This window comes from Megalobrama amblycephala, linkage group LG14 (genome assembly GCF_018812025.1).
Source record: "Megalobrama amblycephala isolate DHTTF-2021 linkage group LG14, ASM1881202v1, whole genome shotgun sequence".
Classification (NCBI taxonomy): domain Eukaryota; kingdom Metazoa; phylum Chordata; class Actinopteri; order Cypriniformes; family Xenocyprididae; genus Megalobrama; species Megalobrama amblycephala.
The window spans coordinates 5,336,861-5,364,471 of NC_063057.1; the positions used below are offsets into that span (position 1 = coordinate 5,336,861).

Consider the following 27,611-nt stretch of genomic DNA (forward strand, 5'->3'; position numbering starts at 1 on the left):
TAAAATAAAATAAAATAAAATAAAATAAAATAAAATAAAATAAAATAAAATAAAATAAAATAATAAAACAAAATAAAATAAATAAAATTTCAAGCTGACAACAATCGAATGAGCACCAATGTGTGTTAACCACTAGGTCACAGTTTCCACCAACAATTAAGCACTAACAATAGTCTTAAGTATAAATTGAGGGGTGGATAATGAATTTGGACCCTGGGTGAATGTTTCTGGTCCATTGCATCTGATCCGGACAGTCCGAGACCAGCATTAACAAACCCATCTGTGCAATGAGACATCTGCCCACACAGCTCGACACCTCTCTCAAACTTACACACACACACATACAGTACACTCGCACTGGCCTGGGCACACAGCAGACTTCAGAACAGCTGTGTGGACTCACACTCATCAACAGGAACATTCACAGCACTGATTAACATAACGAGCCAAGAGCAGGGACACGCACAGAAGTGTTTGATAGCCGATGCAGTGCTTTAAAGGAATGGATTGTGCAAAAATGAAAATTCTTCCATCATTTACTCACCATCACGTCGTTCCAGACCTGTATGACTTTCTTACAGAATGTCGAATATAAAAGGAGAATCTCATTAGCACACTAGCATATTCAGATTTGTCGCATAACATGTACATGCCAAATTTGAATACAAGCAAAATCCCTTTGTGTCCCCCGGAAGAAAGAAAGTCATACAGGTTTTGAATGAGTAAATGATGACAGAATTGTCATATTTTGGTAAACTTTTGCTTTAAAGTCCATCCATGCTTTCTTAAAAGCTGTTTTTAAACGTCCGTGGTTGCATGAATAAAGACCTCTGCGTCTGCAAAGCTACATTCGGCATTCCTTTTGAAAAATCAGGCTTAATAAATGCTTACTGAAAGAAAAAAAAAATCCTCAATGGACAACATCTGCAGAGAAGCTCTCATCTTGCAATGGTGTGTAGGTGTATGTGTGTCCACATAAAACACGACGATGCTCAATTGCAAGAAATACCCAATTAAACTTTTAATTTATACTATACAAGACAAGTAAACTTAAACTTTCCAAAAGAATCCCCATGGCCCTTCACAAAGAAGAGTAGAATAGGAATGAGAGACAAAAAAAGACTAGAAGAAATGACAAAATGAAGCGAGTGAAAGAAAAGCAGTCTTCATAGAGTTCTTGCAATTATAAACACAAAAACAAAGGCTCACACTATCTTGGTTTTGAAAGCTTAAGCACCCTACATTTTTTGCATTTTTGTTCTGAACATTGTGGACATAGAAAATAGTCTGAAATACCTGCTTCAGAACATGCACAAATACTGGAATTTTTAGCTAATCTTTATTTAAAGAGGACCTATTATGCCCCTTTTCACAAGATGTAATATAAGTCTCTGGTGTCCCCAGAATGTGTCTGTGAAGTTTCAGCTCAAAATACCCCACAGATCATTTATTATAGCTTGTCAAATTTGCATGCCGATTTTCTGTGTGTCCCTTTAAATGCAAATAAGCTGCTGCTACTGGCCCACTTTCCAGAAGAGGGCGGAGCTTTAACAGCTCACGCTTTAACAACAACAAAGCTGGAGAATCTCACACAGCCAAAATGAGGATTGTCAGTAACGGTGTTCAGCATTACATTGTTCAAACCGGAGTCGACACTGATGGAGAGACTCAGGAAGAAGTTACAACTTTTAGAATGCATCTGGACGTTTCTGAATGGTTAGTGGATAAATTTATGTAGTTGTTGTGGAGTTGATTCAACTCATCGCCTAGCATGTGCCGTCATGTTAATCTTTTGTTGAATTGACCCTCGTTTGTGAAGCAGTCCAGTGTAAAATGACAGCATGGTAACAACACTCTTCTACAACAACTCTTCCTCTTCTCTAAAGCAGCCCAACATGGCCACACCCCCTTTGTTGCGTGTTCTCGGGGGCAGGGTTTATGTACATTTTTGGAGTTTATGATGTCAACAACCCGGGAAGAAGGTCGTTGTAGTCCCTACCAGCAGTTTGTTGGAGTCCTTAAAAAGTGAGTTCTGTAAAACAAAAAATATCTCCCTTTGCATTGAACTTTGAGCGTCGTAAGTTTGCAGATGTTGTTTATGCTCAAACAGCAACATTACAGGTGTAATGTGTTATTCAGACAATCATTACAGCAAAATAAAACCCTTTAGGACAGTGCTTCTCAATCTTTTTGACACAAAGGCACCTCTACTGTCCAAGACAATATTTGAGCTGATATGTACCTCTGGTACTTCTATTGTGATGATAAAAAAAAACTCCAAAATACGATTCCAGTGTAATGTTGTACATCTGTATTTTTGTGTTTTAACATTTTAATTAAGGTAATATTGGTAATATAATTAAATGTAATACTTAAAATAAATGAGCAATATCACACTGTTCTCGGCGGGTACTCGAGCACTGAATGGCCGCTGACGGCCTGGATCATGCATCTCCGAAAACGTCTCAACAAATTGTAAAATAGGCACTATGAGTCACATATTTCAGGTCTAAACAAGTACATTCTCACCTAAAAAAACTTTTAAAACTATAGTTCATGGTACAACAAGTGTATTTGTAAAAATTATTTGTATTTGTGTATTTGAGTGATACAAATGGTGAAAAGGTAGTGCTGTTATCACTAGAATATCACACGGCTTTCAGCCAATTAGATTCGAGAACCAGAAAGAACTGTTGTATAATTATAAATAATTTGAAGACTTCCCCTAGAAGTTTGCTAAGGCCCTTTAGTGGGCCCCTGGGTGAAAACTACTGATTTATAATTTTATAACTCTACATGTACAATTACTGTATGAGTGTTGTTCCATTGTCAGACCCTTGCTTTAATTATAAGAGGGTTTCAATTAATAATTGGGTTTTGTTTATTCTAAACACTGAGGAATTATGGTAAGAAACAGAGGAAATCTATAACATGTAACAGATGAATTGACATTAGGTTGAAAATAACCTGGTATATTCCTTTAAAATATTTTAATCCCAATAACCTTTTTTAAAGCACTGCAAACATCTTTGCTGAATCTTTTGATAAAACTAAAGACATACTGTACAGTATCCCAGAGCGAATCTGAATGTTTGCGCAATAGCCCTTTAAACTACAAAGCACACAGCGTCTGGAGATACTTCACACTGAACGATTACTTCTGTTTCTTCCGTCGGGTCCCTTGGCTTTCTCTCCCGTCCTTCTTCCGGGAGGATTTTAGGAGCGCTGAGAGATATGTGCGACTCAAACAGACACGCGCATGCAGCGCTAATGAGCTCCCTCTGGAAGCCCTCAAACACTCTGTCATACGTTATAATTGCGTTGGCAATACGTTAGGTTGTGTGTTAGCAGTTTGTATATGGTGTTGGAAAGGTGGAGGAGGACGTATTGAGAGGAGAGATATGGAGAGAGTTTAAAAAAGAATGAATGAGGGAAAATATTGAGTGTGTGTGTGTTTGAGTGAGAGAGATGAGCCGTCGCCAGGCCCCTCTAGTCTGAACTGTGAGGAGCAGGTGCAGGACAGCAGCATCAGTGTGTGTGTGTGTGTCTATGTAAATGAGTGTGAATGTGTGTCAGTGACCGTGTGTGTGTGTGTGAGATGAGACTGTCATATGGAGAGACTTGGAGCGATGCAAAGCTATTGCCTTCTTGGTAATGAACACACATGCACACACACACATGCAAGGTGAACCGGTCAGGTCATAGAAACTTACTCCTGCTGTGTTAATGCGTTTTGTGTTGGCTTATACCAGCACGGTCTTTCGGCTCAGCTTAGCGTTTACACACAGATACAGTTTCAGCTTGATTTTCTGCCTCAACTTGCCCATCTGAAACTCTCTATGAGATTTTAGCTCCATGAGGAGCCTTTTAAATATTGTTTTAATGCCAATGCAATGTTTTTTTTTTTAAATGTTATTTATTAAAAAATGGTCCTAGTTTATATTAGGCATCTTTAACTACTATGTAGATTTAAATTAATAATTTGATACAATGCTCTTATTGTGTACATACATGTTATTTACATTGGACTTACACTCTAATAAATGCTGGGTTAAAAACAACCCAAGTTGGGTTGAAAATGTACAAACCCAGCAGATGGGTTAAATGTTTGCCCAAATTGCTGGGCAGTTTTATTTAACTCAACTATTGTTTAAAAATTACTATATGGCTGGCTTAAAATGAACCCAAAAAAATCAGACACAATTACTAGAGGCAACAATAATAATAAAAAGGTGAACATTTATTAATGAGCCATTTAATAAATGTTTATTGTTTAATTATTATTCACTCGTGGTACACATACCTTTCAAAAGAGACCTTAGGAATGCTAAAATTATTATTAAATGTTAATTTACAACATATTTTGGGTTACTTTTAAGCAAGCAACGCAGTAATTTTTAAACAATAGTTGAATTAAATAAAACTACCCAGCACGTTGGGCAAACATTTAACCCAATCGCTGGGTTTGTCCATTTTCAACAAAATATTCCATTATCTGAACCACATTAATTATTGTGGTATGTTGTGATACATCATGAAAATATTTTTTTACAGTGTACCCATACCACCAAACCTGTCCCTAAACTTAAAAATTGTGTTAATACAGCTGTGACGCATTTTTTAAAAACTGGATTCATAAAAATGTTTTACATTTTTTAATGTTTTGTAGGTACCCCAGATGATGATATTTGTGTGAATGTGCATCTGTGTAAGGGAATCAAATTTCTCCATCTCTAATTGGTGGCAGAAATACTCGCCAAAGTTTTGCCACATGGTACCAACAATTCATTCCTCCACAGCTGTGCGAAGGAAATAAATAGCCAGTTCAGAACAGAGAGCAAAAGGGGTGTAATGAGCAGGAGAGGGAGTTAAAATACAGAAACTGAGGAAGCGCAGAAGTGGTTGTCTGGGATTGTGGCGGTGTTTCTAAAAATCAGCGTCTAATTCCGCCTGTGAAACTGCTGGACATTTTTTTTTTTCCTCCCTCTTCCCTCTCTTTCCCACAGAGTGATAGTTGCCTTAGCAACCGTGGCAAATCTTCCTTTTCTCAAACAGATGTCCCATTTAGTTGGAAATTAGAATGTGTAAAAACCCAGGAGACTCAAATTATTTCCAAGTTCTCCGGGAGGAGGGAGACGGAGAAGAAAAGAGGAGCGCGGAAAAGAAAGGAGTGGCGAGGGATGAAGAGAAAAAGAGGAAAAAGGGAGGGAGAGGGTTACATATCCTCCTCCTCAGGAAGTGTGAAAGTGTGTTGATTAGCCATCGCTGTGGGGCAGCTAATTCTGACGCCCGACCACACGCCACAGCCAGCACTGAAGAGGCAGCAGCCGGAAAAAGACACAAGAAAGGGAGGACAAGATGAATACAGGATGGGTATGAACCATTGTACGGTCCGTCTTTCCCTTAATACGGTGTATAATTTATTCTCCGAATCATTTTTTTCAATTTACGTCACAGTCGGATGCAGACTGCGACTGATAAAGCGGGTGACGTTACGGAGAAGGACAGAGATAAACTGTATTATCTCGACTGTTTCGCAGGTAAACAAATTCAGCGTTTATGAGAATGTAAAGAAATTCCCCAGAGCCATGCACGCTCACATATGTGCGAAGACACAAACGCGGTGTGAGCGAGGAGTTTTCGCCTTGGAGACCAATTTACAGGTAACATCCAGCCAAGACATGAAGCCCCATGTTCAGTTGCTTTTAATAAAAAAAAGCTTTCTTTTCTACCGCTTTCCCAGACAGAATGACTGACACATAGATAAACGGGCTGAAAAGACTGGCGTGTTGGAATATCTGGTCCGCACCTTGAAGGCCCTTTATTTGTGACAGTGTTCCCCAACTCTATGGAGCATTAAGCTACAGCTTACATACTGGAGCAATGTGATTTTTTAATGTTTTGGAAAAAAGTTTATCGTTGACGTTTCAAAGCACTGTCAATGATTAAGCATTTAATTTGCTGGTAATCAAAAGGTTTTGAGACACAGTGCCACAAACTGCCCTGGATATTTAAAATGTGGAAAAAATGTAATTATTTTTAACTTTGATCTATATACATAATATAATATATTATCATTTTATAAATTGTTATAGCCTTAATATAATACGATATTTTATTCTAGGGCCACCTAGTTATGGGTTGACACTGTAGTGACCTTTTCAATTTATTAATTCATATGAATTATTTGCTAAAAGATATAAATAGACAAAGTGGGTGTTCTGTGTCACTTCCAGGGCAAATTTTGCTCATAAATGATAAATTAATTAATTAATACATTTCTGACACTGGCCAGCACCATTATGTTTGAGACCATTTTAATAAACAAATTCATTTTTTGAATAATGAAAAAAGGGAATAAATGGATGGAATAAATGGTTTCCCAAAAAAAAAAAAAAAATTCCACACACACAAAAAGGGTAACACTTTACATTAGTTTCATTAGTTAACTAATTTAGTTATCATGAACTAAGAATGAACAATACTTCTACAGCATTTATTAATCTTAGTGTTAATTTCAACATTTATTTGTTAATATTAGTTCATGCACTGTGAACTAACATGAACTAACAATGAACGACTGTATTTTTATTAACTAACATTAACAAAGATAAGATTAATGAATACTGTAACAAATGTATTGCTCATTGTTAGTTAATTTTAGTTAATACATTTACTAACGTTAACAAATGAGACCTTATTGTAAAGTGTTACCAAAAAATGTAATAATGTTAATTTCTGACTCCGACATATGGAAGCTTGTTTCTGCCACTAAATAACAAAATACAAAAAGGTAATTAAGACTTTTTATTTCACAATTCTGACTTTTTTTCCTCGCAATTGCAAGATATAAACTCACAATTGCGAGTTATAAAGCCAGAATTGCAAGTTATAAAGTCAGAATCACGTGTTATAGTCACAATTCGGACTTTTTTCCTCGCAATTCTGACTTTATATCACGCAATTCTGACTTTTTTCTCGCAATTTTGACTTTATAACTTGCAATTCTGACTTTATATCACGCAATTCTGACTTTATATTACGCAATTCTGACTTTTTTCTCGCAATTTTGACTTTATATCTCACAATTCTGACTTTTTTCCTCACAATTCTGACTTTTTTTCTTGCAATTTTGACTTTATAACTTGCAATTTTGACTTTATATCTCGTAATTCTGACTTTTTTCTTGTAATTCTGACTTTTTTCTCGCAATTTTGACTTTATAACTTGCAATTCTGACTTTTTTCTCGTAATTCTGACTTTTTTCGCGCAATTTTGACTTTATAACTTGCAATTCTGACTTTTTTCTCGTAATTCTGACTTTTTTCTCGCAATTTTGACTTTATATCTTGCAATTCTGACTTTTTTCTCGTAATTCTGACTTTTTTCTTGCAATTTTGACTTTATATCTCACAATTCTGACTTTTTTCTCGCAATTCTGACTTTTTTCTCGCAATTCTGACTTTATAACTTGCAATTCTGACTTTATATCTTGCAATTCTGACTTTTTTCTCGTAATTTTGACTTTATATCTTGCAAATCTGACTTTATAACTCGTAATTCTGACTTTATATCACTCATTTCTGACTTTTTTTCCTCGCAATTCTGACTTTTTTCTCACAATTCTGACTTTTTAACTCAATTCTGACTTTATACCTTGCAAGTGTGAAAAAAAGAATTGTGAGATATAAAGTCTCAATTACCTTTTTTATTTTTTATTTCATGGCGGAAACAAGCTTCCATACCGACCAGTACCCATAAGTTTCCAATTCTGCTCTTTTTCTGTCCAAAGCTGAAATCTATTTGACATTTTTCCTATTCTTTCACTATTACTAGTACTGTGCACACTTCCCGCTTTCTTGCTACCTGGCAGCCTCATAAAAGCTCACAATGCCCAAGCCTGGAAGTGAAAGCACAAGACATGAGCCATGTGAAAAGGCCTTTAAGAAAAAAATACATCCAAAACAGATGGAAACAGACAAGGTCGAACAACTTCTCTGTGTTTATAGTGGCTAACTCAAGCGTGTGAGTGTGCGTGAGGGGTCTACATGACAGGACTAGGCCGTTCAGACACCCCCCTCTCCCTCAGGCATCTCAGATGTTAATTGAGGAGGTCCTCCTGTGGCCAGCCCTACATAGCCGAAGCGGTGAGCTCTTTTCCCCGTAGGGAGACACGACTGATACTGTACTAATCTCTCCTCTCTTCTCAAATCACTCTCCACATCAGCCGCCACTTTAATTAATTCACACAGACGTGCCGACAAGGTCAAGCAGTTAAACGCACTGTTTTTTATATATATATATTATATATCCACCACCACAACGTCCTCTCGATCATTAGGCTCAGTTCCTCCTCTCCTCCTTTTTAATCGTTCACTTCGTCCAAATGAAGGGCCGTTCATTAGCGGCTTGTGCCGTGTCCCCTTCATCAGTGAAGAGGAGTCATCAAACACAGGGGAGGCAGGTACACCAGAAGAGAAGGGAAAACGCACATCCTCTCTGTCTTTCACTTTACTTTCTTTCTTTTTTTTTTTTTGTTTTGATGAGCTTCTTTAATTGGGCCACTACAGAGGAGAAGCAAATCCTCAATAATTAAAAAATCTAATTACGGAGTCTTTTGCATCTCTGGCAATAATTATTCCTCGTGGAGTCACTGGATAGTGAACATTTCTTCTATTTTCATTTCAGTTTTACAGGGGGAAAAATCTGCTTGCTCCTTTTCGTTCTCTTTTCCTGCTCCTCCCCCTTTGCATCATTCTCAGGACAAACTTTTTGATGGCTGTTACTGATCTTAAACAACAATAAAAAGAAATGCTTAACACTTCTTAAATCCCATATATAGTACATATGAGGTGAACAGTATGACTAAGCAACTAAAATAAACTAAAATAAATAAATAAAATCACAGAATGAGTCATTTTATATCATGTTAAGATAAATGGTATTCTGAAATTGATAGAAATTCATAAATAATTTTTAAATGCAATTAGGGGTGTCCCCGACTACGGATTTACATAGTCGAATCAGATTACCTATATTCGACTGATAGGTTGGTGGTTGCTTGAAAAACAGCAGTCCACTAGATAGTGCGCACGGACTTTGAAAGTTTCGCATGCTGAACTGTGCACGAGATGGAGCAGGACATGAAAAATGAAGTAAGGCCTATACCCGCGGCTTAAGACAACTTTTATTTTCTTTCACACACAGCACAGAGAAACAACTTTCTAATAAAGCGACCAAACTGCCTGTCAAGTGATAGACGACACTGACAATGATTTTTATGTTTTAAACAAATGAAAGGCAATGTGGATAAACATTCACAGCCACGATGTATAGAACACCACTCAAAGATTAAGAAGAAAATTAATAAAAACATTTTGGATCAATAAACCTTAAAGGTTCCCTAGAACTTTTTTTTTTTTAAATATGTAATATAAGTCTAAGGTGTCCCCTGAATGTGTCTGTGAAGTTTCAGCTCAAAATACCCCATAGATTTTTTTTTATACGTTTTTTTAACTCCCTATTTTGGGGCATAATTAGAAATGAGCCGATTCAGGGTGTGTGGCCCTTTAATTCTCGTGCTCCACGCCCCAAGAGCTCGCGCTTGCCTTAAACAACATAAAAAAAAGTTCAAACAGCTAATATAACCCTCAAAATGGATCTTTACAAAGTGTTCGTCATGCAGCATGTCTAATCGCGTAAGTACAGTGTTTATTTTGATGTTTACATTGATTCTGAATGAGTTTGAGGCTGTGCTTCGTGGCTAACAGCTAATGCTACACTGTTGGAGAGATTTATAAAGAATGAAGTTGTGTTTATGAATTATACAGACTGCAAGTGTTTAAAAATGAAAATAGCGACGGCTCTTGTCTCTGTGAATACAGTAAGAAACGATGGTAACTTTAACCACATTTAATAGTACATTAGCAACATGCTAACGAAACATTTAGAAAGACAATTTACAAATATCACTAAAAATATCATGATATCATGGATCATGTCAGTTATTATTGCTCCATCTGCCATTTTTTGCTATTGTTCTTGCTTGCTTACCTAGTTTGTTGATTCAGCTGTGCAGATCCAGACGTTCTGCCCTTGTCTAATGCCTTTCATAATGTTGGGAACATGGGCTGGCATATATGCAAATATTGGGGTCATACATATTAATGATCCCGACTGTTACGTAACAGTCAGTGTTATGTTGAGATTCACCTGTTCTTCGGAGGTCTTTTAAACAAATGAGATTTATATAAGAAGGAGGAAACAATGGAGTTTGAGATGCACTGTATGTCATTTCCATGTACTGAACTCTTGTTATTTAACTATGCCGAGGTAAATTAAATTTTTGAATCTAGGGCACCTTTAAAATATATATATATATATTTTATATATATTTTAATAGACAGAGCCGTAGTTCACGGACAAGCCACGCAAAATCGCGTTCAGTATCGAAGATGAATCGACTTCGATAATGAACCCGATTTTGCGTGGCTTGTCCGTGAACTACGGCTCTGTCTATTAAAAGGCGCTTTATTTGAAAGCAGGTGATGGCGATTTAGCGGTAATCAGGGAACCGGCTTTACTGAAGAAATGCGCGTGAGAATCGCATGCGATATATCGCCCAGCCCTAATATATATATATATATATATATATAAAACTGCAGAATGGCCACACTGCAGATAGATATGCATTTCATATGTCGCCAAATCAAATTAAATCAGCTAAATTGCCTGTGTAAGCAAGCTTTAACTATTCCACAGCGCAACATCGATGCACCAAACAAAAATTAAAATTAAATTAATAAAAAAATGTAATAATTGTTTAATCAAACATTAATTTACAGAATTGAATTAGAACAGAATATACCGTTCTAATACATAAAAATAGCCTAATTAAAAAAATGAAATAGTCATAATCAAGTCAAAACTGCAAAATGCCTGAAGTGCAGGGGAACATAGCCTATATTCAAAACACAAGCCATAAATAGTTAAATTAGATAACCCAGAGTGATCAATAAATTAAAATTAAAGAAATTATTTAAATAACGAAAGTATAGTTTGAGTTTGTCCGTTCGAGTTTTTTCAAATAGCGCCCTATAGTCAGCTCATTAACGTTGGCCGGCAGAAGCGCGCTGCAATGTTTGACGTTGTTGAGCGGTAGGACATGAGCTGTTGGCACAACTTGCATCATACGTTTTTTGGATAATCTTTTACCATTTCAAAGTGCATCCAATTCTACACTTTAGATTTTCTTATCCCAGACATTGTTAAAGATTTAATCCCTGCCGCCGAGATGCTCCTCTATCGGTCACAAATCATGGTTCATCAAGTGAAACTTAAATCTGTCACAGGGGTGGCTGGATTTATTCACTCACATTAAAAATATTTATTAAAAGCTTCTTTCTTTTCACATTTTTATTTACAGGATTAACATAATAGGCTGTATATTAACCTAATGAGAGAGAACCGGTACATCTATGTAAAATCAGATATTGAGCGCACCCATATCTCGTTTCATAACACCTCTGCGAAGATTTGACTGAGATTCATCGTCGAATCAGGCTCGTCCTATCGAAGCATTGAATCGTCGACTATTCAGGGTCAGCCCTAAATGTAATAAAATATAAAATAAAAAAAACTTTTATGTAGTTTATATACCACGTAATCCATATTCTATATTACACTATTTTTGTATAATCCAGTGAATCAAATACCTATTAATGACCAGTTCTCTCTTGTCTTGACTTTGTAATTTAGCATTGCTCCAAGTTACTCTATAAATGCTAGCACAGCACCGGGCACATGCCGTCATGCAAACATACGCATATATATGTTGGCAGCCAGGTGTTCAAGAACATTGACGGTGATCTGTTTTTGCTTATGGACGCCCTGCTGTGCTTGATAACGGCGTAAGAAGCCCCCTGCTGCCCCTCAGAGCAGGAGAACAAGACAGAGAAAATGATTGACAAAAATGTTTTACACTTAATCTCCCTTGCATTTAATGATCTAGCCTATGCAGAAAGACTGACAGCAAAGCAACAAATTCTGTCACAGCCATGGCCAATGCTCTGATATGTTTAGCTGTTGTGGTCTTGTAGGAGATGGAAGTTTTAGTCCAGCTTGTGTCATTTGCTGATCCTGTTCCACACCTTTGTATATTTTTATGTCGTCACTGCACTATCAATGCGTAGTTTTAATAAAATATAATAAATAAAAACACAAAGGCATACAATGACAAAGCCAAAACCTTTTAAATCTCCTGAGTTTAAATGCACTTTTCTCAATTACCTTCTACCTGCTCTTTTACTGCCGGCGCATAAACATTCAGCTAGCAGCTTTCCACTGACGGTAACCCCCCGCAGGGCACACAGGATGTGTTTGTGTTCACCAAGCATCGTCGTGACTTGTCACCGCGTCTGTGAGTAACTGTCCATATGAGCACATGCACAGTATACGTGGGAAAGTTTAAGCCGTGTGTATGCGAGTGTGTTTAGCTCAGAGCGATATGCGCTGTGGGTCCTACACATTGTGCTTCATGCTCTTCTGAAAGGGACAGCCATCCTTAATACTTCATCCACCCACACCGGCTCACACACGCGCACACAAATAGGCACAAATGCACCACGCGTTTCTGCATTTGCAGATCTGCAGATGACAAATGACTTGTAAACTTGCATTAGCGTCAGCAGAACAGAAAAACACGCCACATGTTTCCCCCATGCAGTTCTTTTCATTCCAGAATCACCGTATGACAAATAGTCAGGGTTTAGGAAAGAATGGCGCGTGCCAAGATCTCATTTAGCCTGGTAGAGGAGAGTGAGCGTGTGCGTGAAAGTACGCAGATTACGAATAGGGATGTGTCCAACAACCGACTACTAGTCAATTATAGAGGTTGACTAGCCTCTGACGTTTTCTTATTTATTATCATTTCTATTGAGGAATTTTAGTAGACTTTAGGTACTTAATTTAGCATTGGTACAATCCTCTCAGATGGGTTAAAGGCATAGTTCACCCAAAAATGAAAATTCTGTCATCATTTACTAACCCTCAAGTTGTTTTAAACCTGTATGAGTTTTTTTTTCAATTTTGAAGAATACAGTTGATGGTAGCCTTTGAGTATTTTTTTTCTCTCCATACTATGGAAGTCAATGGCTACCGTCAACTGTATTCTTCAAAATGTCTTCTTTTGTGTTCAACAGAAGAAAGAAATTACAGGTTTGGAACAACTTGAGGGTGAGTAAATGATGACAGATTTTCATTTTTGGGTGAACTATCCCTTTAAAGGCACTGTTGTTACAGCCATACACATGCAAATGGATGTCTTTGGACATTGCATCAAGACTCATGCTGTTTTTTAACATTTTGACAAATAAGTGCTGTATTATCCAAGATAGTGTCTAGTTTAAAATTATTAACTTTGAAAAAATACATTTCATGTTTTTTAAGGGGTCCAGGGGCTGACCTGGGTAACTTGTACCCTAGAGGGATTTTCACACTGTGCTTAACCCCAGGTTATCATCATTCTAAACCCACTTTTAACCCTGGGGTTGGCACCACTTTTGCAGTGTTAACCCCACATTACGGTGCTAAACATGTACAGTGTGTACATGCTGTGTTAGAATATTAACCAATCGCCTCGTATTTAGATTCAAATTATTCACATGTTTTGGACAGTCATGGAAACATGTCAGCGTTTGAGGGGGGAAAATGTCAAATGGTGACAGAAAATGCAACAATTACAGTGAAGAAGAGACCATTTTGTTCTTACATTTATAGTCTGAAAAGTCCATTCAGGAAATATTTGACAGCAGTTGGCAATATATAATATGAGAATGCACAAAGCTATATATATATACACAGTACAGTCCAAAAGTTTGGAACCACTAAGATTTTTACTGTTTTTAAAAGAAGTTTCGTCTGCTCACCAAGGCTACATTTATTTAATTAAAAATACAGTAAAAAACTGTAATATTGTGAAATATTATTACAATTTAAAATAACTGTTTTCTATTTAAATATATTTGACAAAGTAATTTATTCCTGTGATGCAAAGCTGAATTTTCAGCATCATTACTCCAGTCTTCAGTGTCACATGATCCTTCAGAAATCATTCTAATATGCTGATCTGCTGCTCAAGAAACATTTAATGTGTACAATTGTACAAAATATTTGTGTACAATATTTTTTTTTCAGGATTATTTGATGAATAGAAAGTTCAAAAGAACAGTGTTTATCTGAAATCTAATCTTTTGTAACATTATAAATGTCTTTACTGCCACTTTTGATTGATTTAATGCATCCTTGCTGAATAAAAGTATTCATTTCTTTAATTTCTTTTCAAAAAAATAAAAATAAAAATTCTTACTGACCCCAAACTTTTGAACGGTAGTGTATAATGCTACAGAAGCTTTGTATTTCAGATAAATGCTGTTCTTTTGAACTTTCCATTCATCAAGGAATCCTGAAAAAAAAAAAGTACACAACTGTTTTCAACATTGAAAATAATCATAAATGTTTATTGAGCAGCAGATCAGCATATTAGAATGATTTCTGAAGGATCATGTGACACTGAAGACTGGAGTAACGATGCTGAAAATTCAGCTTTGCATCACAGGAATAAATTACTTTGTCAAATATATTTAAATAGTACACAGTTATTTTAAATTGTAATAATATTTCACAATATTACTGTTTTTTACTGTATTTTTAATTAAATAAATGTAGCCTTGGTGAGCAGACGAAACTTCTTTTAAAAACATTAAAAATCTTAGTGGTTCCAAACTTTTGGACCGTACTGTATATATATATATATATATATATATATATATATATATATATATATATATATATATATATATATATATATATATATATATATATAGATAGATAGATAGATAGATAGATAGATAGATAGATATACACACAGGTTGCATGCCTAGTTTGTCCAATCAATGACACTGAAACAGCAAATATGCAAGTAAGAATATTAACCCAGGGCTTAGTGTAAAACAGCAGCTTATGAATACCCAGGATTAATTTTTTAACCCCAGGTAAGTTATGAGCAGTGTGAAAAGTGAAGCAAGATAACCCAGGATTCCATTTATCCAGGGTTTAGAATGACCAGGGTTAAATATATCAAGTGTGAAAAGCCTTTAGAAGAAATAAGAAACACGTTCAAGAACGTAGTTCTTGATACAAATGTAAAGCAAGATAATCTATTTGCAGTTTTTTATGTTATTCATAAAGTTTTTTTGTTTTGTTTTTTTTAAATACACTTAGATAAAAAAAAAAAAACAGCAGGTACAATGCTTTGGCTGAAGATCTCTGCATTTTGTTTCATTCTGTTGTGCTGCAGTTGTTTTTGAACACAAGAATATGTCAAAAGATTGAAACTACAGCAGTACCCTTAAAAGGTACCCTTCTGCACCATATCTACACTTAAAGGGTGTATATTAGTACAAAAGGTGTACCTTTGAGGCTACTGTCCCAGTGACAAGCTTTTGTACCCCTAAAGGTCCAAATTGTGCACATTTTATCTGACAGTGCAGGTAAACTTAACGCCAAAAAAGAACTTGAGCCAGAAGAGAAGAGAGAGATGAAGAGATGAACAAGAAGTGATCTGATGCTGCTGTGGAGTAGTTGATGGACAACATGAGCTGTTTTCCAAAACCTATAGCCTTCTATCTTTTGCCTACATAAATATCAGCTGCCCTATAATCTTCTCCAAGGCACAATATGTAGTTTTCACCATTAAAGGTCACTTATTCAAAACAAAGGCGCGACACGGCTCGAGAGCAGCGGAACTTTTATTATGCCGCAGCGCTGTTTTATCATATTAGATGCATTTGTGTGTTGAAAGTTGCTATAATGCTACTCTGAGCGTTCGCTCGGCGGCTGCTATATGACACGTTGCACACTGCAGTAAGCTAGACTGATATAGGCATGGTAAAACATGGCAGTAAATCAAGAAATCAAGAATTAAACAACAAGACTTACTGTGTTGAGCTATATAACATGATTAGTTTTCTGTCGATGAATGTATCCAAACAGATGCTCACCTGTCTAATAAAACACATAATATATTAAAGCGCCTTTGGTGTTTATACAAAATAAAAATGGAAATCGAGGGTAACGTGGGTATGATGTCAATGTAAGGCGACGCAAGTACACAAGTCAACAAAATATATAACATTGTTCTAGTGGTATTTGGATATTTTAATCCACAAATCTGCAATTCTCTCTAGGATTGTCTTCTCTGTGAAGAATACAAGCAATGATGAGAATCTGGCCAAAACAAGGTATTGTAGAAGGCAGCCCAAATACATATTCTACCATTTGGTACAGCCTCGACACTTAATATGTCTTTAAATAGACAGCTTTGGGAACAGAGCAGCAGATGAAGAAGCAGAAAAAGTAGAGATGAATTGATAAGGAGATGGACGACTCTATTGAGCAATGTAGCGCTGCACAGATCACAGACAGCCATCGCCCGCAGCAACACAGGACTCGGCCCATAAATCCGGGCGACTTCACCAGAACAAAATCTCCATGGAGATGAGAGTTTTGCCACTCTGCCCCAGTGTGGCGGAGCATCTTCAACTCTACAGTGATAGGAGGAGAAAAATGGATGTAGGACTCGATGGACTGACAGAGAGAGATGATGATAAAAGACAGAGAGAAGCTCACAGACGCACTTTCTGTCCGCCCTCCCCTATGGTGGAATGATATTACCAGATCTCAGCAGTGCTTATGTTTTTTTGGTCTGCATGGTGTCAACACACATACACACAAGCACACTGGCACGAGATGAGGATTTCTGTCACGACATATCGGAGTGGATTAATACTAGATGGTTTTAATCTAGCTCATGAGTTCATGACTGTTGTAAACACCATCAGCTTGACAAGCCACACACACATAAATATAAAAATATAAATGCTTATTTATCAACTTTGATGTAGGGGCTTACTGTGATATTTGCAAAAGCAGTGAACACACCTTTGATGGGCCACACACGCACACACACACACACACACACTTTGTTTCCACCTCTCACACATAGCTATATAAATGAGAACAAATCATAGTCCTCTATTGTTGCGACCAAAGCAAACCCTAAACGTACCACTAAAAGAAACCTTGAATAAATAAATAAAAGATATAATAATAATAATAATAACGATGATGATGATGATAATAATAATTATTAATATAATTATCTCTACAATTATTTGCAATAAATAATTTATTATAATTTAATATATAAATAATATATAAATAATAATATATAATATATTATAATATATAATATATTTTATTTATTTGTATATTTACATATTATAAATATGATAAATTATTTATTATATATTATATATTTATATATTATAAATATTATACATTATGTATTATTATTTAATTATTATTATAACAAACTATAATAAACAATTATTATTTAAATGTATTAATTAAATTGCTTTTATTATTATTATTACTAACCCTATATCGAAAAGAAAATGATTTGCAATAAATACATTATTTTTTATTATAATGTATTTTTATATTATAAATGATTTATTATTATAACAAACTATAATAATAAAATTATTATTTAGATTTATTAATATTATTATACTTCTTAATTATTATTAAAATATGTCTTATTTATTCACATTTATTATTCACTTTTATTGCTTTTAATATAAACAAATTATAATTACTAGAGACAAACCTTAAAACACTTTTACTCTTGGTTGATAAAGAAAACATCATTTAGCCCCTATATGAATCTGTTTTTCATTTTAGCGACACCTCCATGTGGTTTCATTGTGTTTTACTATTCTTGTAAGGACATTTTTGCTCCTGCAAGTTTAGAAAATACACCCACACACTGTTGTACAGGCCAAATTAATTTAAAAAACAATTACCTGGCATGCATTTACAATACATCTGCGTTTAAACTTAGAATTCAGGGCTTGCAAGTAACAAACACACATAGTTATTCACACACACTCTGGCATAGAGGTAAATCGCAGGACATGGAGGGGTGGCAAAAGAAGTGTTAACAAGAGAGATAGACAGAATGAGGGAAGAAGGAGCAAAAAATGAGGAAGACTTGAGGGGGAAGGGACAACACAACAACATATGGTGACAAACACAGTGACAGAAAGACTTGAGAAAGCGTGCTCAAGAGAGAGAGACACTCACCACGGTGAGCCGTAGATGCGGAAGCCCCTGACGGTAACATCAGAGTCCTGTAGGTAGATGCAGTTGGTGAGCAGGGACTGAACATTCTCATAGTTCTCCGGCTTGAGTTTGGAGGCTGAAGGAAAGTAGTAGAAATCCTGCTTTATCAGGTCTGCCATAAACTCCTGATCGAATGTCAGCTCGTGGTTCCCGGCTATAACGATTTTTATCTCGTAGGGCAGAGTGCCTGAGGAACGAGAAAATAGATGTCATCATACAGTGTCTTCATTAGGGTTATGATAGAATAAAGATGAAAGATATTTATTTTATTATACTTTCCAAGTAATCTGCGGTTACTAGATAAGGACTTTTATGAATCATGTTATAGACCTTATATAGGCTCGCCCCTTTTCAGCACTATGCTTGTTGTGTTCGGTCTTCCGGTTTGCATTTCCACAGCATGGCAAAGACCTTACGGATTTATGAACGAACCACTCATTTTAAACTCTGTCTACTGACACTTCAAACATTACAGTGCTAATGATATCTTTTGTTAACTTTGCAATAAGTAAATCCACTTCACCAGCTAATTGCTCTTCAACAGCGATGCCATAGAAATATACACGATCCCAGCCGAGGAATAAGGGTCTTATCTAGCGAAACGAAATGTCCATTTTCTAAAAAAAAACTTTTTAACCACAAATGATCATGTGATGCGCCACGCATTGCGTAATCACGTTGGAAAGATCACGCATGACGTAGGCGAAAATACCGAGCAAGTGTTTACAAAGTGAACATGCAAAGACTAAATCAAACAGCCTTTACAAAAAAAGGTAAAAAACAACAATGTTGGACAATTTTGACGTTGGAGGAGAAAATGAGATTTTCGCCCTACCGCGGTCCTTCCACCTACATCACGTGTGACCTTTCCAACGTGATTATGTAATGTCTGGCAAATGGCAGAGCAGTGCAAGATGAGCATTCGTGGTTAAAAAGTATATAATTCTTTTTTTTCTTTTTTTTAGAAAATGACTGATCGTTTCGCTAGATACGACTCTTATTCCTCGTCTGGGATCATGTAGAGCCCTTTGAAGTTGCACTAAAACTGACATTTGGACCTTCAACCCTTTGTACCCTGTTGAAGTCAACTATATGGAGAAAAATCCTGGAATGTTTTCTTTAAAAACCTTAATTTTCTTCACTAAATTTTGGGGGAAATCTGCAGAAAATTTTCCAACATAGCAGAGCTTAGAGACTGCACTGTTGTTGGTACCTGAAAGCATGATCGAATTAGCCAAAATATTTAATAAATGAACACATAAGGGGAAGGGGGATGTGTAGCACTGTAAATGACAGGCGGACAAATACGGAGAAAATCTGCGCTGCTTTCTGTGGGCACAGATGCCGCGTGGGCCTGCCAATAAGGTGGGCTACATCATTCTCCTTGAGGTATTAAGTTGGTCGATATTGGCACTTTGTGTTTCTCGACTAGCAGCAAACCAGAAGATGATGCAGGACTCTTAAAGAACTTATTTTCGGCTCCTCTCTGGAACAATGCAAATTAATATAGCACTTCATAATTCTCACATCAATAAACATAAAAATATTATTACTCCTCATTCCATCTCCATTTTTTCACGGTTCTATAAAATTTTCACCACATCGGGGAGCGAACCTGTCCACGCCTGGCAAACACAAAGACAGTCTGTCCCCACAAATCTCCTTTCTCCAAATCGCTCTCCCCGCAGCCCTGCGGATCCGAGGCGAAATTACGCCAAACATCTGGAAATGTTCCCTTTATTTGAAAAGTGTCATAAAAGAGATGAGATGCGTCAGAAAGTGTAAGGTTTGAGGTGTGACGGAGAGTTCAGTCAGCCTGTGTTTTGACAATTACGCAGCCAAGCGCGTCCCTGAAAAGCGGCAATTAAATTGTGGGCGGGAAGGACGGAGGGGGGGTTCTGGTTTTGAGGACTTACAAAAAAAAAAAAAAAAAAATGACAGAGCGCACACACACACACACACACGGTCCCTCGCACATGCTTATGCTCGAAACGTGTGAGTTAACAGCAATTTTCCTGACACTTAACACACGCACAATACTCCACGGTACCTCTAAAAATCTGCGTCCATAAGCACAATTTTACAATCGCTGGGAGATGATCGTAAAAGTAAGACATGGACAAAAATTAAGTGTGAGTTTTATGTGTCCGTGGCAGATGCTTTACAAGAATCAGCACAGGAAGTCTTGTAGATTTAAAGCCTCCTTCCAGAGGCAAAGCTCTGATATCTTTCATGTTTGCTCAACACTTTTGTAATACACGTAATAAAGGGCTATCTTCAAGCACAGTAGTTTGCTTCCCTGTGATCTGATTTGATTTCCAAGCAGATTTTAGAGATCTTCTAATGCATGTCAAATCCGTCATAATTCAACATCAATTTCTCAGACATCTGTCAATAAACCCTCTATATTACAAGGAATACTTCATTCTGATTAGTCTTAGCGTTTCTTTGTCCCAGGCAACAGATTTCCATACATGCAGTGTAAGTTTCATATCTGTTGTATCACTATATGCAGTCTGCTTCTGCCTGCATAATAAATATTTAATATTGATTAGGTAAGTATTCGTGTAAAAAGTGTAACAATGTACATTAGGGTCCTGATCACACTGTCAGGGTTTATTGTGTGACTATACTTACTATAATTTGTCCTTTACCTCAGTGGTTCTCAACTGGTTTTGCTTTAAGATTCAGACTTTACAGTATATTTAAATTGGTTTAGCATGCAAAAGCAAGCAAATGTCTTTAACCCTTGTGCATCAATTAAAATAAAGTTACACATAGGTCCAAAGAGGACAAAAATGTCCATGACCAAAAATTTCAGTTTGGTCTCATTTACCAAGGTACACCAAGTTGGGTTGTAAAAAAAAAGTTTAAAAAGTGAACTAAGAAAAATGTTATAGAGGTCCAAGTTTATGAAAATGATTTATGAACATTATTTTATATAAAATATAGATTTTATGAAACATGTAGAACTCTAAAACTGATAGAAAATCAAAGCCATAAATCTAAATAAGTTGCGTTCCAAATTTGAGGTTGATTTCTCAAAAAATGAGCTTTCAGTAAGATTTTGTTTGGGTGCAGTACCAAAATTTGGTGGTTGGATTTGTGATTTACAGTAGAGTTTTCTCTCTCAAATATCACACAGACAATTTTTCTAATACACACATATAAACCACACTCTGACATCCATACCAACACACCCAGACAATTATAGCTGCATAATTTATATTATTGGCTCTATAATATGCAGAAGCAGAAAACAGGAATAAAGTGAGTATTTGCTTTATAGGCCAAACCTGAGAAAATGGCACCATTTGGTAAAAAAAAAATTTTCATTTTCATTCATTTTGAAGCCTTGCCAACAGAATGAAAGCCTATTAACAAAGATTGTTTCATTTTATAGTTAAAAGGGCCTGGGATTAAAAACTGCAGTTTTAATGGGTTTCAACGGGGACATTTTTGTCCTTAAGGTCCTGAAAGGAACTATTTTGTGTAAAATAGATTTATTAAAAGAAATGGGGGTGAGATAGTAAAATTCCAATAAAAATGCACACCTATGCCAAAATGTATGCAGTTTGCATTAACACAGACAAAGTGATCATAAAAACAAAACTGAAAAAGACAAAAACGTCCATAAGGACGCACAAGGGTTAAATAAATAATAGGCAGATAAGCAAACAGATAGACAAACAAACAAACAAATAAATGTTATGCCTGGCCATGTTGGCATCAATGTAACTATCTTTTACCAACAGTAGTGACAGAACTTGTGCTCAATTAGATGCACAACCTGTCAACAAATAGATATAGGAAGCATTTTTCTTGTAAAAGTTGATACGCCTGTATATTTTACTATCATAATTATGCACCATTAAATGTTTAGTTGCATTGCATTATTTTCATTTTAGAATTGTTTTTCAATGCTGTCCACAACCCTGTTTTTTGGGATCACGACCCACAGTTCTCCTTCCGCAAAAAAAGGATAAGAAATTCCATATTGTGTTTATGTTGTGCACCATCGGTTTCACATATATGTGTAGGCACTGCAAAAGTGTGAAAATCTCCCGGTGCATATGTTCATCTCCGTGCACTCGTTCCCTTTTTCTCTCCTTCTCGTGCTGCCTTTCTCTCTCATATAGATTCCACAAACAGCCAGACTCCTTCAAAGGCAGAATTACAGAGAGAATCACCATTTTACAATGGAGTCATTCTCTTAGAAACACAAAGCAAAAAAAAAAAAAAAAAAAAAAAAAAAAAAAAGTCTTTGGAAGCAATCAATCACACAAATACAAAACGCCAGCAAGAGGGAGGACGGAAAAGACGAGCCCAAAGCTTTTGTGATGAGGAGGAGCGGGAAACGGAAAAGAAAAAAGCATGCCGATTTCAGCCCAAAACGCCTAATCCGGACACACGGACGAGTATGCGCTGCTTGTTGTTATTAGTTTCTATCTTCTTGGGCTCTTTGTCTTTGATTTCAAAAGCACTTTCAAGGCGGCAATAGCTTAAATTTCACTGTGAATCTGACAGACAGCTTCTGTTCTTTTCACTTCAAAAAGAGCGCAATTAAAGCAGATGAATGCAGGCCCGTGCGTGCTCACACAGGGACATACGTGCAGCGAGAATAGCGTGTTCAACAACTTAAGACACACACACACACACACACACACAAAACGTCTCGCTCTTAAACATGTCTACTGAGCTGCAGCATTGACATGTTTGTATGTATGTGTGTGTGTGTGTGTGTGTGTGTGCGCTGTGGACCATTGGAATAAGGGCTTTAGAGGTGCATAAGCCCAGAGGAAGTGTCTGGATTTGAGTGCTATTGTCATTTCTGTTCTGGTGGGTGGTCTTTGGACTTTGATGGAGCAAATCCTCCAACCTCCAAAATTCAGAGCTCATTCAAGAGGATTACGGAGCTGTCTCACACTGTGTGTGTGTGTGTGTGTGTGTGTGTGAGATGCTGCAGACGTTCTGCGAGACGTTTGCCACCTACGTGATATGTGCACTTTCTTGTAAGTTGGCTGACTGCGAAAGTATCTGCCAATGGCATAACTGTGCATGTAACACAAATGAAATTTAATCAGGGTGTATTGTGAAATATAAATAGACATCACAGATCTTCAGAGCACAGATTTTGTCATATTTAGGCAAATGACAGTTAGTTTCCATTTAATTCTTCAGGTAAAACTGTCATGCTGTCATGTTGCGTTTGCAGTGTATTCACTTGAGATAAATAATTCAAGTCACTATAATACATTAAAAAGAAAATATGAAAATGCCTAGCTCTCTTTACAAAGTTTCTGTTTATGACAGTGTTCATCATTTAATATTCTTATTTAAAGGGCTTTAACAGATTTTCTCTTTCTTCCTTACATGATGATACTGATTAATAATTTTTGCTTAGTTTATGTTTTTATATTTTTTTCTGTTAAGAACAAACGTGATGCTGATCAGTTGAAAGCAGCACTCTGACTACTCACGGCCAATTGTAAAGAAACTCTCTTTAAATTTAAAGGGTACAAATTGCCTATTTGGACCATTTAATGAGATATTTTTTAAACAGAATTTTGTTTTTCCCCATTTAAAGCTTTTTGGGCCCTCAAATTTTTCATGACCGTTTCCTACCCTCTCTGTGACCCTTTTTAACAATTAACAGGCAATTTTTTGCTTATGCTTTTAGGACTTCTATATAAATGCCCTCTTTACTTGTGAAATGGGTTGTTGTGTGAACTGTCAAGTCTAATATAGTTTGCACTGTCCCATATTTTAATAACAGCTTTGCAAAGCCTTTTCAAATTCATAAAACAATCCGTGTTGAAACGTGCCACTCAAATTTTGAATATCAAATGTGGGCGGCTTTAAAATCAATCTGATGTTACAGTTAAGGGAGCACAAAACAAGTCTTTTTTTTTCTGCTTAGTTTCATAAACAGTCTTTTTGGACTGAGTTCTGATGAACAGAGTCCATGTTTTCATAGTGCATCAAATACTTTTATTTCAAAAGATCAAGGAAGATTTGATTTCTCATGATATGACCCCTTTAAAGCAAATATGTGACATTTGATTTATTTAGTTCATGCTTCTCACTTGTTTCAACCCTTCGGTTCACCCTCTTCCTCCTTTTTAGATCTGTTTTAGTCCATAATCCCGGCTCAACAGAAAACAGTGACGCTTTGAAGAAGTGAAGTGAGGAATCTTTCTGCCAACATGCACAAACACACAAACAGTGTAGGTGTTCTTTGTGTTTCTTCATGTGCCCATGTGAAATGTACACACACACAGCATCCACCCATGCATAAGAAATCAGTCTCACACACACACACACACACACACACACAGGTGGCAGGGCACAAGGTAGGAGCATAAACTGAATCTGTATATAAAACTGTGAGTTTGTATAGAGCTGTACATAAAACAGTGACACAGTAATTCATTTTTTTTTTTTTATTCAAAATTATATTCATATTTACTCTGTCATATGCAGCTCATTTTTTTCTTTGGATATGTTTTTTTGCACTACTCTTTTCCCATTTAAAAAAATCCATAAAAAAATGTTTGCATTAATCATACCACAAATCATCAGAAGCACAAGTTGTATGTATGTATTCTATTTTGAATCTTGACAGGTCATGGAAAAGAGAAATACATTCTTCAAAATTAGAAAACAAATAAAAGCATACAGGTAAATGACAGGAATTTCAAGAAATTTGCAAGAAAGTCTTTAAAGTCACCATGAAATCAAAATAGACTATTCTTATTTTTTATGAAATATTGTAGTATTTACTATAAATGATTTCCTTAAAAAAAAAAAATATCACTCCCTCATAATCTTAAATCATAATCTTAATAATAATCCTGCCCTCGTAATCTTAAATCAGAATAACGCCCCCTCCTTCTTGCAACAACATCTCTTTTTCTCTCTGATAATGTTTACAGAGTGAGGGCGGGAACCTGTCACTCACATGAGATCGACCAATAGAAAAACCACAATGGTCCAACGATCTAATCAATTCCCACCGATGCAAAAAAATTAAGTTCCACCCAACATAATTTCTTGTTCGAGAAGTCACCTCATTGGGATGTACAGTATCTCACAAAATTGAGTACACCCCTCACATTTTTGTAAATATTTTATTTTATTATTTTATTAAAATATTTTTGAAGAAATGACACTTTGCTACAATATAAAGTAGTGAGTGTACAGCTTGTATAACAGTGTAAATTTGCTGTCCCCTCAAAATAACTCAACACACAGCCATTAATGTCTAAACCGCTGGCCACAAAAGTGAGTACACCCCTAAGTGAAAATGTCCAAATTGGGCCCAATTAGCCATTTTCTCTCCCCGGTGTCATGTGACACGTTAGTGTCACAAGGTCTCAGGTGTGAATGGGGAGCAGGTGTGTTAAATTTGGTGTTATCGCTTTCACTCTCTCATACCGGTCACTGGAAGTTCAACATGGCACTTCATGGCAAAGAACTCTCTGAGGATCTGAAAAAAAAGAATTGTTGCTCTACATAAAGATGGCGTAGGCTATAAGAAGATTGCCAAGACCCTGAAACTGAGCCTCAGCACAGTGGCCAAGACCATACAGCGGTTTAACAGGACAGGTTCCTCTCAGAACAGGCCTCGCCATGGTCGACCAAAGAAGTTGAGCACACATGCTCAGCGTCATATCCAGAGGTTGTGTTTGGGAAATAGACGTATGAGTGCTGCCAGCATTGCTGCAGAGGTATACGCCGCACACTGCATCAAATTGGTCTGCATGGCTGTCGTCCCAGAAGGAAGCCTCTTCTAAAGATGATGCACAAGAAAGTCCACAAACAGTTTGCTGAAGACAAGCAGACTAAGGAAATGGATTACTGGAACCATGTCCTGTGGTCTGATGAGACCAAGATAAACTTATTTGGTTCAGATGGACACTCACTACTTTACATTGTAGCAAAGTGTCATTTCTTCAGTGATGTCACATGAAAAGATATAATAAAATATTTACAAAAATGCGAGGGGTGTACTCACGTCTGTGAGATACTGTACATCACAATAAGGAAGAAAAGTCTATTGCAGCTTCTGTTTCATGCCAACTTTAAAGGGGTCCTTGATTATGATTTCACTTTTTTAACTTTAGTTAGTGTGTAATGTTGCTGTTTGAACATAAACAACATCTGCAAAGTTACGAAGCCAAAGTTTGATGCAAAGGGAGATATTTTCTTTTACAGAAATCGCTTTTTAAAGGAAAACGCCACTATTTTTGAAAATAGGCCCATTTCCAAATCCCCTAGAGTTAAACAGTTAAGTTTTACCGTTTTCGAATCCATTCAGCCAATCTCCAGGTCTGGCGGTCGCACTGTTAGCATAGCTTAGCATAGTTCATTGAATCTGATTAGACCGTTAGCATCTCGCTCAAAAATGTCCAAAGAGTTTCGATATTTTTTATCTTTAAGGACTACAACAAATGGCACGTAGGGACTACAATGACCTTCTTCCCGGGTTGGTAACATCACAAACCCCAAAATGTACATAAACCCTGCCCCTGGGAACAGGCAACAAAGGGGGTGAGGCCATGTTGGGCTGCTTTAGAGAAGAGGAAGAGTTGTTGTAGTAGAGTGTTGTTACCATGCCGTCATTTTACGCCGGACTGCTTCACAAACGAGGGTCAATTCAACGCTGGATTTGCACAAAAGATTAACATGACGGCACATGCTAGTCGATGAGTTGAATCAACTCCACAACAACTACATAAATGTATCCACTAACCATTCAGAAACGTCCAGTTGCATTCTTAAAGTTGTAACTTCTTCCTGAGTCTCTCCATCAGTAGACGCATTTCCATTACAGATTTGCGCAAAACTTTTATTGCAACTATTTCCATTAACTAGTTTCCATTATGCGACTAAAACTCTCGCAATGAGTAATTTTCCTCTCGCAATAAGTCATTTTCTACTGACTACACTTCTTTCTGAGAGCTTTATTTGGAGCGTAATATTTGCCATGGCTTCTGGAAGCCCTTCTCCCTCATATATGCTTCCCTGGGTGCTTTTCAATACTCCAATGGATGCTTCCTCATTTCTTCGCTCCTCCATCCTCCAGCCTGTGACCTGGAAACCGTTTTTTTTTTTTTTTTTTTTTTTAATTCTATAAATGCCATTTCAATTCTATAAATGCACCGCGAGGAGGTGAGGAACAAGGAGTGAGAAAGCTTCCTGAGGAGCTATGAGCGAGGATGCACAGGTGCATAGACATCTAATACTAGTATTTCTAATTTCTATTATGTTAATTAATAATTGTAAATAGATTAATACTATTAGTATTAGATGTCATACTTTAATAACATAAGATCCCTCGAGGCTCGAGTGCAGCTGATGAAGAT

At 36.5% G+C, this 27,611-nt stretch overlaps 1 protein-coding gene across 3 annotated transcripts in view; it reads right to left on the reverse strand.

The window, feature by feature from the left end:
• mpped1 (metallophosphoesterase domain containing 1) overlaps window positions 1–27,611 on the reverse strand; it is a 95,167-nt gene that overhangs the window by 58,199 nt on the left and 9,357 nt on the right. For all 3 annotated transcript variants that reach the window (XM_048157196.1, XM_048157197.1, XM_048157195.1), the window contains one exon: window positions 18,205–18,430. In XM_048157196.1, coding sequence (XP_048013153.1) covers window positions 18,205–18,430 — 226 coding nt within the window. The remainder of the gene's footprint in view (window positions 1–18,204; window positions 18,431–27,611) is intronic.